This window comes from Triticum aestivum, chromosome 5B (genome assembly GCF_018294505.1).
Source record: "Triticum aestivum cultivar Chinese Spring chromosome 5B, IWGSC CS RefSeq v2.1, whole genome shotgun sequence".
Classification (NCBI taxonomy): Eukaryota; Viridiplantae; Streptophyta; class Magnoliopsida; order Poales; family Poaceae; genus Triticum; species Triticum aestivum.
In genome coordinates, this window is record NC_057807.1 from 38091122 (window position 1) to 38102712 (window position 11591).

The 11591-nt window shown below is 47.4% G+C and overlaps 1 protein-coding gene across 1 annotated transcript; it reads right to left on the reverse strand.

Annotated features, from left to right (window-relative positions):
- Nucleotides 1-373: 373 nt before the first annotated feature.
- LOC123115558 (uncharacterized) lies at nt 374-3607 on the reverse strand. Its single transcript, XM_044536690.1, has 4 exons — nt 2265-3607; nt 2025-2150; nt 893-1920; nt 374-762 (listed from the first exon to the last, which is right to left on the reverse strand). The coding sequence occupies exons 1-4, from the start codon at nt 3539-3541 to the stop codon at nt 590-592; spliced, it is 2604 nt and encodes an 867-aa protein (XP_044392625.1). The 5' UTR covers nt 3542-3607; the 3' UTR covers nt 374-589.
- Between the last annotated feature and the right edge of the window lie 7984 nt (nt 3608-11591).

Here is an 11591-nt window from a genome sequence, read left to right on the forward strand (position 1 = left end):
CACTGAACATATCAAGTAGTGATATGCCAAGACTTTACAGCATACCAAAGTGAACATTTTCAAGATTGAAAATTTCCTTGCAGTGAAAAAGGTTGAAATTTTCACTGAAAGGCTGAAATGTTCCTTCCAGAAGAACACTTTATAAATTTCAGTTTGAAACACACGACTTTTGCATATGCAACAAACACGGAATTACAAGCAATAATACTACTCCAACAAATAATAGTTATTCCACAGCTAGCTAAACTTTATGAGCAAAATTAAGCACTAGTAAAGTTCTCTTGTCAAGCCTTAATGATTAGCTACAGGTAGCAAATGCTTGGGACCATTAATTTAACAAAAGGACACCAGCCATTACATACAGGCCCTCTAGTCTAATAAATATAAGTTTCACCACCACCAAAATACAACTAATATAATCTAGATAAATATAAGTTTTACACCACCAAAAAATACAACTAGTTGCAGCTTCCAAAAGATGCCATGCAAGGAGGGTTAGAGGTTAATTACAAACATTACATACTGGGAACATATAAATAATAATAGGGCAACTCTGCTCATGCATGCATCCATCGCAAACAAGAGCTAGCTAGAGCGCAAAGCAGCATCTGATATCAACGGCTTCCTTGTGATGTATGAAACGCGTGACACAGTCCACAGGGGAAACTCCCACTGGTTCCCTTTTCTTGTTGCTGGTCGTTGCTTTAGTCTTAACCTGGACAATGGTGATCTGCACCTCATGCTTGGGCGGAGGATATCCACCTAGCAGCATATACGTCCGTACACATATGTTAGTACAATTAATCCATGAACTGACTGATCACAAAAACCATGCGATGCATGCATAAATGACATTGAGATCGCAGAGAGACAGATAAGTATATATACTCACTTTGCAGTTGCACCACGTAAAACAAAATAGCACCAGAGTCCACATCTTTTCCAGCATAATCCAAGCACATGTCCTCACCCACACAATCATCTACAAGCCATGAGAATGGCAAAAAGATGGGCTCGCTGAGATACACAGAATGATCTTTATCAAACAGTTGATAAGCAGCAAGCCCTCCATCTCTGCATGTGTAGATAAAGCCATCGACAAATACACATCTACCATTTAAAGGGCACCTTGTAGGGCTAGTCCTTGGCAGGTCTTCTGAGAATGCGGCCCAAGGCATGACAACACGCCATTGCTTGGCACATAGGTCAAACAAAAGACAGGAACCTGTGAGAGCATCAGAGACTATAAAGGAATCGCCATTCACTGCTGCATATCCAGATATCATGACAGTCCTCTCGAGAACATGCGATTCATCTGTCTTGCATCGCAGCCAGAAGGTGGATCCATAACTGAATCTTGTCTGATGATAAACCTCCAGAGTATCAGTAAGAGCAATGGTCTCTCCACCAATTGTGATAAACAAAACAAAGGTATCAGCACTTGGCAGCCGCCGTACAGATAGACGATCCATAGCCAACGTTCGGTCCTTATTCAGACTAAACTCAAGCATGCCGTCTTTTTTGCTCGAAACAGCATGTATTTTTGAGGAGGCACTGTGAAGGAAAAAGTGCCAATAGTCACCATCACCGACATACGGTGCAACATGGCACGACGTTTGGAGAGGCTTGCCATCGTCTCCACCTTGTAACAGTGAAGTCTCATCCATGACGCCCGTATGGTAGATGACTAGTTGTGAGCCAGCTTGGCAGATGATAAGCAGGTCTTTATTGATACTTGTTGCAGCAACCGGACGCCTTTCGAAAGGGACTCGGTGTTGCATTGAAGCACGGCCAACCAGCGTGCGGGGGGGCATTGCCGGCAAGGGCTCATGTGGCGGGAGAGAGCACTCGCGGGCAAAGTGACCGTTGGTGCCGCAGCGAAAGCAAAGGCGTGGACAGTCTTCCATTTCGATAAACTCTCTGCATGCAAAGAACCAAAACGTGTCATGCACTCACCAAGAGAAACTTAGTAAGAAAGATGTAAGCTAGGTTAAACATGAAGCTAAATTTGGATCAAGCAAGACCTGCAACAATCAAGCTTGTTGGAGGGTGGTTCATTGACGTGCTGCTGGGAACTGGTTAGATACTCCTCTTGCCCTTCTTGGTGTTGGTGTTGCAGCAGCACCTGGGAGTCCATGTCCTCGTACTCCCTAGTTGATCCATGATTAGTTGACAGTAGACAAAAAATACGTAAGCAAGGCGACCAAATAAACAAATGGTCGAATAATCTGTGGAAAAAGTAAACTAACTAGTTTGTTGCTTACTGTAGGAAGCAGAATTCCTGGTCCTCTGGATTGGGCTCCATGTCTACCCGGCGGAAAGAGGAATGCAGCACCTTTATTCCCCCCTGAGCCGGGTCATGGAGGTTGAAGGTGGTGACGATGGCATGTAGGTTGTCACACTGGCATTGATCTAATTGTTCACGTGATGCCAGGCTGATCCAGACGGAGCACATGAGCAGGCCATCGAGACGGGTGAGGAAGCCACACCCATTACAGGAATTGAAAGGAGATACAGAGTCAATGGTGATGGGCGGATCCAGTCTGAGCCTCACCCTCCCCTGATCATCACCATCATCACCCTGGTGTACTATGTAGCTGAGCTTGTAGGCGTAGATGGTGTTACCACGGAGCGTGTAGATGGCCTTGTCTTGCTCCATGTACACGGCGCGGCCGAGGATAGGGACGTAGTCTAGCGGCGGCCTTGTTTCATCGGTGAGCACCGGGGTCCAGTCGCGGGGGCCGGGGGCGAAGGTGAAGAAGAGGCCGTCTTGTTTGAAGGAGACGAGGATGAGGGGGCCAGGGAGCACGGCGTAGCCCTGGAGGAACCCTCCAGACAACCACGAGTAGTCGTCCTCGTCGTCTTTGTGTGGGCAGCTGTTGCCGACCTGCTCCCATTGGCCGCCCCCGGGGAGCAGATGCAGGGGTCGCATGAGGAGGCTCAACTTGACGCCATATTCCACGATGGGGCACAGAGCAAAGATGTAGCCGCCGGCGGAGATTGGCATGCAGTTACGACTCCTCCCTGCTTGAATCTCCGGCAGAGGAAGATGCAGCAGCAGATCCGGGGATGTGTGGGTCTGCGGCTGCTGCAGAGCTAGGTGCAGGGCATGGGGTTGCTCACCGGCACCGTCGTCCTCCTGGCGCAGAATGCAGAGCGAGCGGCCGTCGGGAGCCATGGCGGCGCTGGCGTCGAACGTGCCACCGGTCGTCGTCTTGATGTCGTGGAAAGCCTCGAGCGCGTCGTCGCTCCGGCCAAGGATCCGCCCGGATCGCGCCACGCGGAGGCGTTTGAGCCGTAGGACGGCGCCGTCCTTGAGGCCGATGAGCAGCGACCAGGCGGGCCGATGGTCGGCGCCGGCGGGGATGGAGGAGTAGTCCCTCCCGGGGGCGACGCGGGGGATCCGGGGGGAGCAGTAAAGACGCCAGCTGCACTCGCAATGGCGAAAACGGCACTTCGACTCACGCGCCAGCTTCCACTCCTCCTCCTCCTCCGCCGCCGCCATTATCGACCGCGAGCCCTCCCCCTCCGCCTCCATCATCCTCCTAGCTACGGTTAGGGTTAGGGATTTGCTCTCGCTGGGGTTCGGTGGGGAGATATGACTGGGATGAGGGAGGACTAAACCCCATGGGCCGTCGTTCGTTTTGGGGCGTAGTCTTTTGTTACAACATTTTGGGCCTAACTTTTGTTACATACATTTGCTTGCGTCTGTTCTATGTTAGAAAAAAACTTTGATAAATAAACCTCCTGATTTCCTGCCGACCCGGTTGTTTCCTGTGCCCATGGATTGTCACTGCCCATGAGATGAGATGAGATGAGATGATGACACCTTCATGTGATTGCTTGTTCACAGACCGCACTCCCTTGTCTCCCAAGTAGCTACCTTACCTCTCCGGTGCCTAGTCTCCATCGATCGGATGGGAGATGGGACGCGCTTCCCTTCCCTTCCCTGGCTGCCTAGCTTGGAAGCAGCAGCTCCAGCAACGTAACAGCAAAAGAGAGGGGAGTCGATGAACACGCAGGATGCTCTCATGCATGCATGACAGTGACGTTGGACAGACAGAGGAAACCACGGGCTGTATACAGAAATGCGAGTAATGGCTCATCAAGCGCACAAATGCACATGCACAGGCTCATTTTAATTAGCTACGGCCGGTCATTTTCAACTAGCGCGCGTGATTTCCAGTCGCATACCCATGCAAACACCGCTCTTAAGCACGGGGCGGGGGTGGCTCATCTCATCAATCATTTTGATAAGCTAGCTAGCTTCTAGCTAGGACATTTGACTGAATCGTCTGATTCTTTTTAATACCAGTATATCATTAGCGGATGGAACCTAAACTTTGAGTTAGCTTGCGTATTTTTTAGATACATCCGTGTCTAGACAATTCTAAGACAAGTAATTTAGGAAAGAGGGAGTACTCGCTCCGTCCCGGTGTACAATTCATTCGCGTAGTTCTAAATCATCGATTTGAGGAATTAAATATGTGTTATATGTTATGAAAAGTATATCACTAGATTTCTACACGGATGTAGTTTCTAAATATATATTTTGTCATATATAATACATATTAAGATAGTTAAATTATCGACCTAGGACTACGCGAATGACTTATACACCGAGACGGAGGTAGTACTATTTATCTTTGTTGAGAATGGGTGGTAGGGCTCCAGAGATAAGGATGGTCATCTTAACCATTATCATCTACTCAAAAAGCGTGTCAAAAGAAATAAGAAGGTGATGGCGATTGATAGCATATGTCTCCACTACATAAAGTGGTGAGCCATCATGTATTTTCCAACAACGTATGATTTAAGGCATTATGGTTAATTTTTTCTCCTTTTTCATATCTTATAAAAAAATTAGACTTTTTTTGCCATGCAGTATCAACTGTAAGCCTAAGTGTTACAAAACGGTCCGACAGGCATATAACAACATATTGACAGCGTATCTGACCGACGGGCCCTCCTGTCAAGTGCCTACATGGCATATTTTTTTGCAGAAAAGCCCCTTCTTCTGTACTTAATAATATAAATGCCCTTTATTTTTTGCAAGACTAGTAAACGTGCACATGCACACACGTCTTAACAAATACAAATGTTAATAACCAATGTATTTTCGGATGCTCTGCATTTTAACTAAAATTTTAAATAGTTTTTAACTGTATTAACAAACAATCGAGCACACAATATTGAAGTTGTACTATCTAAAATACATCACACGCACTAAAATATTAGAAATATTTTTCAACAAAAAAAAATTTGTTTGACCCAAATGCTCCAGTAGCATAGATCTATTCAAGACCAAGAAGAATAGTGATGAACACTAATGTTGTCATCCTTCTAATCACAACATTCATTTGAAAGATTTGATGGTTATACAGAAAACAAACAAGTATAAGTTGGTTCTTTATCAGAACCAGAAATATTGCTTACAAAGGTGATGTCAATTGTCATTGATAAATGGGTAGGGGCTATCAACCAAGCACCAAAATTTGGTTGACTACCCGCAAAGCTAAAAGTTAACTCAATTTACAGCAGGGGGCTCTTGCAGCGCTATTTGTTCAGACTATCTGGTGGAAGTATGAACATGTGAAGCTACAAAGCAAAAGAAATCTCAACTGTAAACCTCTCTTCGAAACACATATCATAGCCCTCAATGTAGTAGAAAAAGCAATGGACAGAATTTCTCGATACTGACCGCAGGGGGCTCTTGCAGCAATATTTGTTCGGACTATCTAGTGGAAGTATGAACATATGAAGCTACAAATCAAAAGAAATCTCAACGGTAAACCTCTTTTCGAAACACATGATCATAGCCCTCAATGTAGTAGAAAAAGCAATGGACAGAATTTCTCGATACTGACCGCAGGGGGCTCTTGCAGCAATATATGTTCAGACTATCTAGTGGAAGTATGAACATATGAAGCTACAAATCAAAAGAAATCTCAACGGTAAACCTCTTTTCGAAACACATGATCATAGCCCTCAATGTAGTAGAAAAAGCAATGGACATAATTTCTCGATAACTGCAGGGCAGATGTCCTGAATGTAGTAGCTCAGGGGAGAGCTACATACATCAAGGATGAACTATTACTGATAGGAATTCTTACCACCCATGGATTCCATAGCACCTACAATTTTGGAGTGCAGAAAACAAAAGTATTAGTTAGAAACAATGAAGTACATAACACATTGCAAGTTTAGAAATCAAGTATATCTTCCCAGGACCCCCCTTTCACCAGTTAAATAATGTGGAGTATAATGAAAAGGGAACTAATTTTATATGTTCTTTATTAGCATTAATTACCTCTGCTTATTTGTCAGTTATGTTCTAAGAATCGTCCACCTTAGGGTCTTGCTTCTTCATCTTCTTCCACGTATATTTGGTGATAAGCTCTATCTTCTCCTGCTTGTTCTTTTTCAGGACCTTCCCCTTACCCCTTCTCAGAATCATCTCTTGTGGTATCCCTGGAATCAGCATGCAACACTGATAAATTTAGGCTAATGTAAAAATATATGTGGTACTTAAGACCTTGTACAGAAAAAAAGAATATATAAGACATAGTTTGTAGAACATGCCGTGTATATTTTTATGGTTCAGAAGAAGACACTCCGCTACCATTATCATTTATCAATGTCTACATCTTCTTTTCTCTCACAATCCCACAAGCAACAAAGTAAGCACACTAACACCAAAGATATTTATGTAAAAAGAGTTATTAGCACAAAAAATCCACTATAAACCGAACCGAGCACAACCTAGTAATTCATAACAGCAGGTGAACATCTAAAATTTTATCAAGATATCTCAATGTACTCCCTCCGTTCCTAAATATTTGTCTTTCTAGACATTTTAAATGGAGTACCACATACGGATGTATGTAAACATATTTTAGAGCGTAGATTCACTCATTTTGCTCCGTATGTAGTCACTTATTGAAATGTCTAGAAAGACAAGTATTTAGGAACGGAGGGAGTAGTAGCCAAGGGGCCTTTTCTGTCTTAAAATTTGTGAAGCATGTCGAGCTTCCTAACATTAATAATCAGTAAACAAAGCCATTTAGATTTGTCGCTAAACAAGAAAACGTAGCATGTGATACCCACACACAGAATGTTTATGTACTTAGAATTTCCATCACTATCTCATACATTGTCAGCATTGAAGGGATCTAGATGACAGATAATAAAATCAGACTAAAATCTAATGGTAAATAGTAAACTCTTACTTGCTAACATTGGTAGCTCCATGATGCTACCGGTGGGTTCAAGCATCGGAGTGCTATCAGGGCAGTTTCTGAGCTCAACTTCCCAACACGTTCAATGGCAAAGGAACAAGCATCGAGTTGCCCACTGTCACAATTTATATAGAAAAATATACCGAGATGCAAGCCTGCCCAAGCAACCTTTCCCAGAGTGTGTCCCTCTCCTGAGTTGAAAAATTATTCACACCATCTAATTATAATGAAAAGAGGCCCCCGATGTTTCAATCAACACGTTGGAGCTTGGACCTTCCCACTTTTAATGGCAATTTTAAGATCCTCAGGAATGGGGGGAGGTGTAAGAGCAACTCTAGCAGACCCCACAAAAATACGACCCGCAAAACGCGTTTGCGGGTTGATGAAGGTCGCGTTTGCGGGTCAAAAACAGGCGCGGCCGAGCAGAACACGTATCTAAACCTGCATATTTTGAAAAAATACTTTCGCGGGAGAAATTGCACAAACATAGCTCATCACATACTACATAGTTCATCACATGATCAACAAACTACAAGCATAGCTATACTACATACTACGTTAAACTAGTACTAGGGGGTCGGATCTGACGGCGGCGAGGTCGCGGCAAACTGGCGACGCCGTGGAGGAGCCGGACGCTCAATCCTCCTCGCCGGAGCTGCACAGATCGACGTACTTCTCCGCCTGCTCCGCGCGGATGCGGCGCCACTCGTCAGCCTTCTCGTTGGCGGCGACGTTATCGGCGACCGCCTGCCGCCACTCGAGGGCTTCGAGCTCCTCGGCGTGGCGCCGGCGCTCCTCCTCCTCACGCACGCTCCGCTCGGCGATGGCGGCGGCGACGGCGTTGAAGTCCGCGACAAAGTCTCGGGCCCGACGACTCCGCGGCGGCCGAGCGGAGCGGGCTCCTCGGTCTCCTCCTTCACCGGGACGAAGGAGAACGGCGCCGACGGCCCCGACTCCTCCTCCTCGTCCGACCACTCCCTCTTCACGGGGAGGAACCCCGCGCCGGCGGAGGAGGAGGACCCGACGTAGGAAGACCTCGCGGAGGAGAAGGACGCGCGCCGGCGGTTGTACTCCTCCGCCTCGCGGCACTCGAAGCTCGCCGGCGGCGACAGCCCGTGGTTGGTCCACTTCCGGGCTCCGCGCTTCCTCGCGTCGTCGGACCGGATGCGCCGCTCGCGCTCCAGGTCCCTCTCACGGCCGGATCTGCTGCCGGAGCCGCGTCCGGAGCTCCACATTCGCCCCCACATGGCGGCTGGAGGCGGGGCGAAGGGTCGCCGACGGCGAGAAATTGGGAGAGGGGAAAGGGGAATCGGGTGGCTCGCGACGGCGGAGGGATAGGGTCCGAACCCGCAAAAGGATCGCGGAACCACACTTATAGTGCTCGGGGCGTGCGGTTTGCAGCCTGCGGCAAAAAAATTTGCGGGCCAGGCGAGTATGCGGGGTCTGTTCTGGCCAAAAAATTGGCCCGAGCCCGCATACCAGCCGGAATTTTTGCTGGCCGGATGTTTTGCGGGGTCTGCTAGAATTGCTCTAAACTCAGGGACAGGAGGAATTGTTCCTCCGTCAACCTGCAAAAAATATACGTAACCGCAAGCTTTGATTCCCACTAACACATTCCCAAAAAAAACTTGCAAAAGACATCAGCCGTGATGTACCAACTTCTGAAATGTCTCCTTAATCCTTTCAAGAGCTTCCAATGAAGTAGGAACAACAGCCCCAACATCCCTTAGTGCCTGATTCTTAGCTTTTAAAATTAATATAAAATAAACCATAGCTCAGATGAAAATACTTTCTACACGGAAGTTGCTCAGAACGATGAGACGAATCCGGATACGCAGCCCGTTCGTCTGCCACACATCCCTAGCATAGCGAACACACAACTTTCCCCTCCGGTTCATTTGTCCGAAAACGCAAAACACCGGGGATACTTTCCCGGATGTTCCCACCCTTCGTCGGTATCACCTACCACTACGTTAGGTCACCCCTAGCCCCGCGTATTGCCATGTTATGCTTTGTGTTGCTATGATTGCTCTATTATTTATTGTGTTCCCTCTCCGTTACTTCTTTCCGATAGACCCCGAGACTGCCGGCGACCCCCAGTTCGACTACGGTGTTGGTGACTCGTCCTCCTTGCCAGAGCAACCAGGCAAGCCCCCCCTTGATCACCAAATATCGCCTATTCTCCTCTATACTTCTTGCATTAGAGTAGTGTAGCATGTTACTGCTTTCCGTTAATCCTATTCTGATGCATAGCCTGACATTGTTGCTACCTCTCTTGATACCTTACCTGCAATCCTAAATACTTAGTATAGGATGCTAGTTTATCATCATTGGCCCTATATTCTTGTCAGTCTGCCTTGCTATACTATTGGGCCGTGATCACTCGGGAGGTGATCACGGGTATATATTATACATACATACATACATACTATACAGATGGTGACTAAAATCGGGTCAGCTCGATGAGTACCCGCAAGTGATTCTGATGAGGGGGCTGAAAGGACAGGTGGCTCCATCCCGGTAGAGGTGGGCCTGGGTTCCCGACGGCCCCCGGCGGTTACTTTGTGGCGGAGCGACAGGGCAGGTTGAGACCACCTAGGAGACAAGTGGGCCTGGCCCTGTTCGGCGTTCGCGGATACTTAACACGCTTAACGAGATCTTGGTATTTGATCTGAGTCTGGTCACTGGCCTATACGCACTAACCAACTACGCGGGAACAGTTATGGGCACTCGACGTCGTGGTATCAGCTGAAGCCTTCTTGACGTCAGCGACTGAGCGGCGCGCGCCGGGTTGGACTACGTTAACGCAACTTCCTTTGTAATGGAGGTTGCTAGGTCTGCTCACCGGCCGCGTACGCAACGTGCAGGTGTGCAATGGGCGATGGGCCCAGACCCCTGCGCGCATAGGATTTAGACCGTGTGCTGACCTCTCTGTTGTGCCTAGGTGGGGCTGCGACGTGTTGATCTTCCGAGGCCGGGCATGACCCAGGAAAGTGTATTCGGCCAAATGGGATCGAGCGTGTTGGGTTATGTGGTGCACCCCTACAGGGAAGTTAATCTATTCGAATAGCCGTGATCTTCGGTAACAGGACGACTTGGAGTTGTACCTTGACCTTATGACAACTAGAACCGGATACTTAATAAAACACACCCTTCCAAGTGCCAGATACAACCCGGTGATCGCTCTCTAACAGGGCGACGAGGAGAGGACCGCCGGGTAGGATTATGCTATGCGATGCTACTTGGAGATGCTACTTGGAGGACTTTAGTCTACTCTCTTCTACATGCTGCAAGACGGAGGCTTCCCGAAGCGTAGTCTTCGACAGGATTAGCTATCCCCCTCTTATTCTGGCATTCTGCAGTTCAGTCCACTGATATGGACTTTACACATATATCCATGCATATGTAGTGTAGCTCCTTGCTTGCGAGTACTTTGGATGAGTACTCACGGTTGCTTTTCTCCCTCTTTTCCCCCTTTCCCTTCTACCTGGTTGTCGCAACCAGATACTGGAGCCCTGGAGCCAGACGCCACCATCGACGATGATTCCTGCTACAATGGAGGTGCCTTCTACTACGTGTAGGCCGCTGATGACGACCGAGAGTAGTTTAGGAGGATCCCAGGCAGGAGGCCTGCGCCTCTTTCGATCTGTATCCTAGTTTGTGCTAGCCTTCTTAAGGCAAACTTGTTTAACTTATGTCTGTACTCAGATATTGTTGCTTCCGCTGACTCGTCTATGATCGAGCACTTGTATTCGAGCCCTCGAGGCCCCTGGCTTGTATTATGATGCTTGTATGACTTATTTTGCATTAGAGTTGTGTTGTGATATCTTCCCGTGAGTCCCTGATCTTGATCGTACATATTTGCGTGTATGATTAGTGTACGATTGAATCGGGGGCGTCACAAGTTGGTATCAGAGCCGACTGCCTGTAGGAATCCCCCTTCCACACTCCTTGGCCGAAGTCGAGTCTAGACATTGCAAAAACTTTTACTAACATGGTTGTGTGCCTTACGGGCCCACGTCGCCAATTGGGTGGTATTAGGATCTTTTACTCCTCGACCTTTACTCTGGGACTCTGATCTCTCCTATATACGGGTTAAATGAATTTTACTAAATCTAACTCTAGGTTCTTGATAATACTTTCTTCCGGAGAGCCTCTTCAGTCCAGTTGATTACTTGGTGCGCCGAAGGATTCTGAAGATACCTCCCGATATTCTCTTGAGACCTTTTGCCAATCGCATTTGCAATTCCCCTTCCACCGTCAACCCTTATGGATAACTACTTGCAGTTGTTACTCTTACATTCATCCCCAGTTGGTCTTGTTATTACAAGGTACCCCGAAATACTCGTCGTT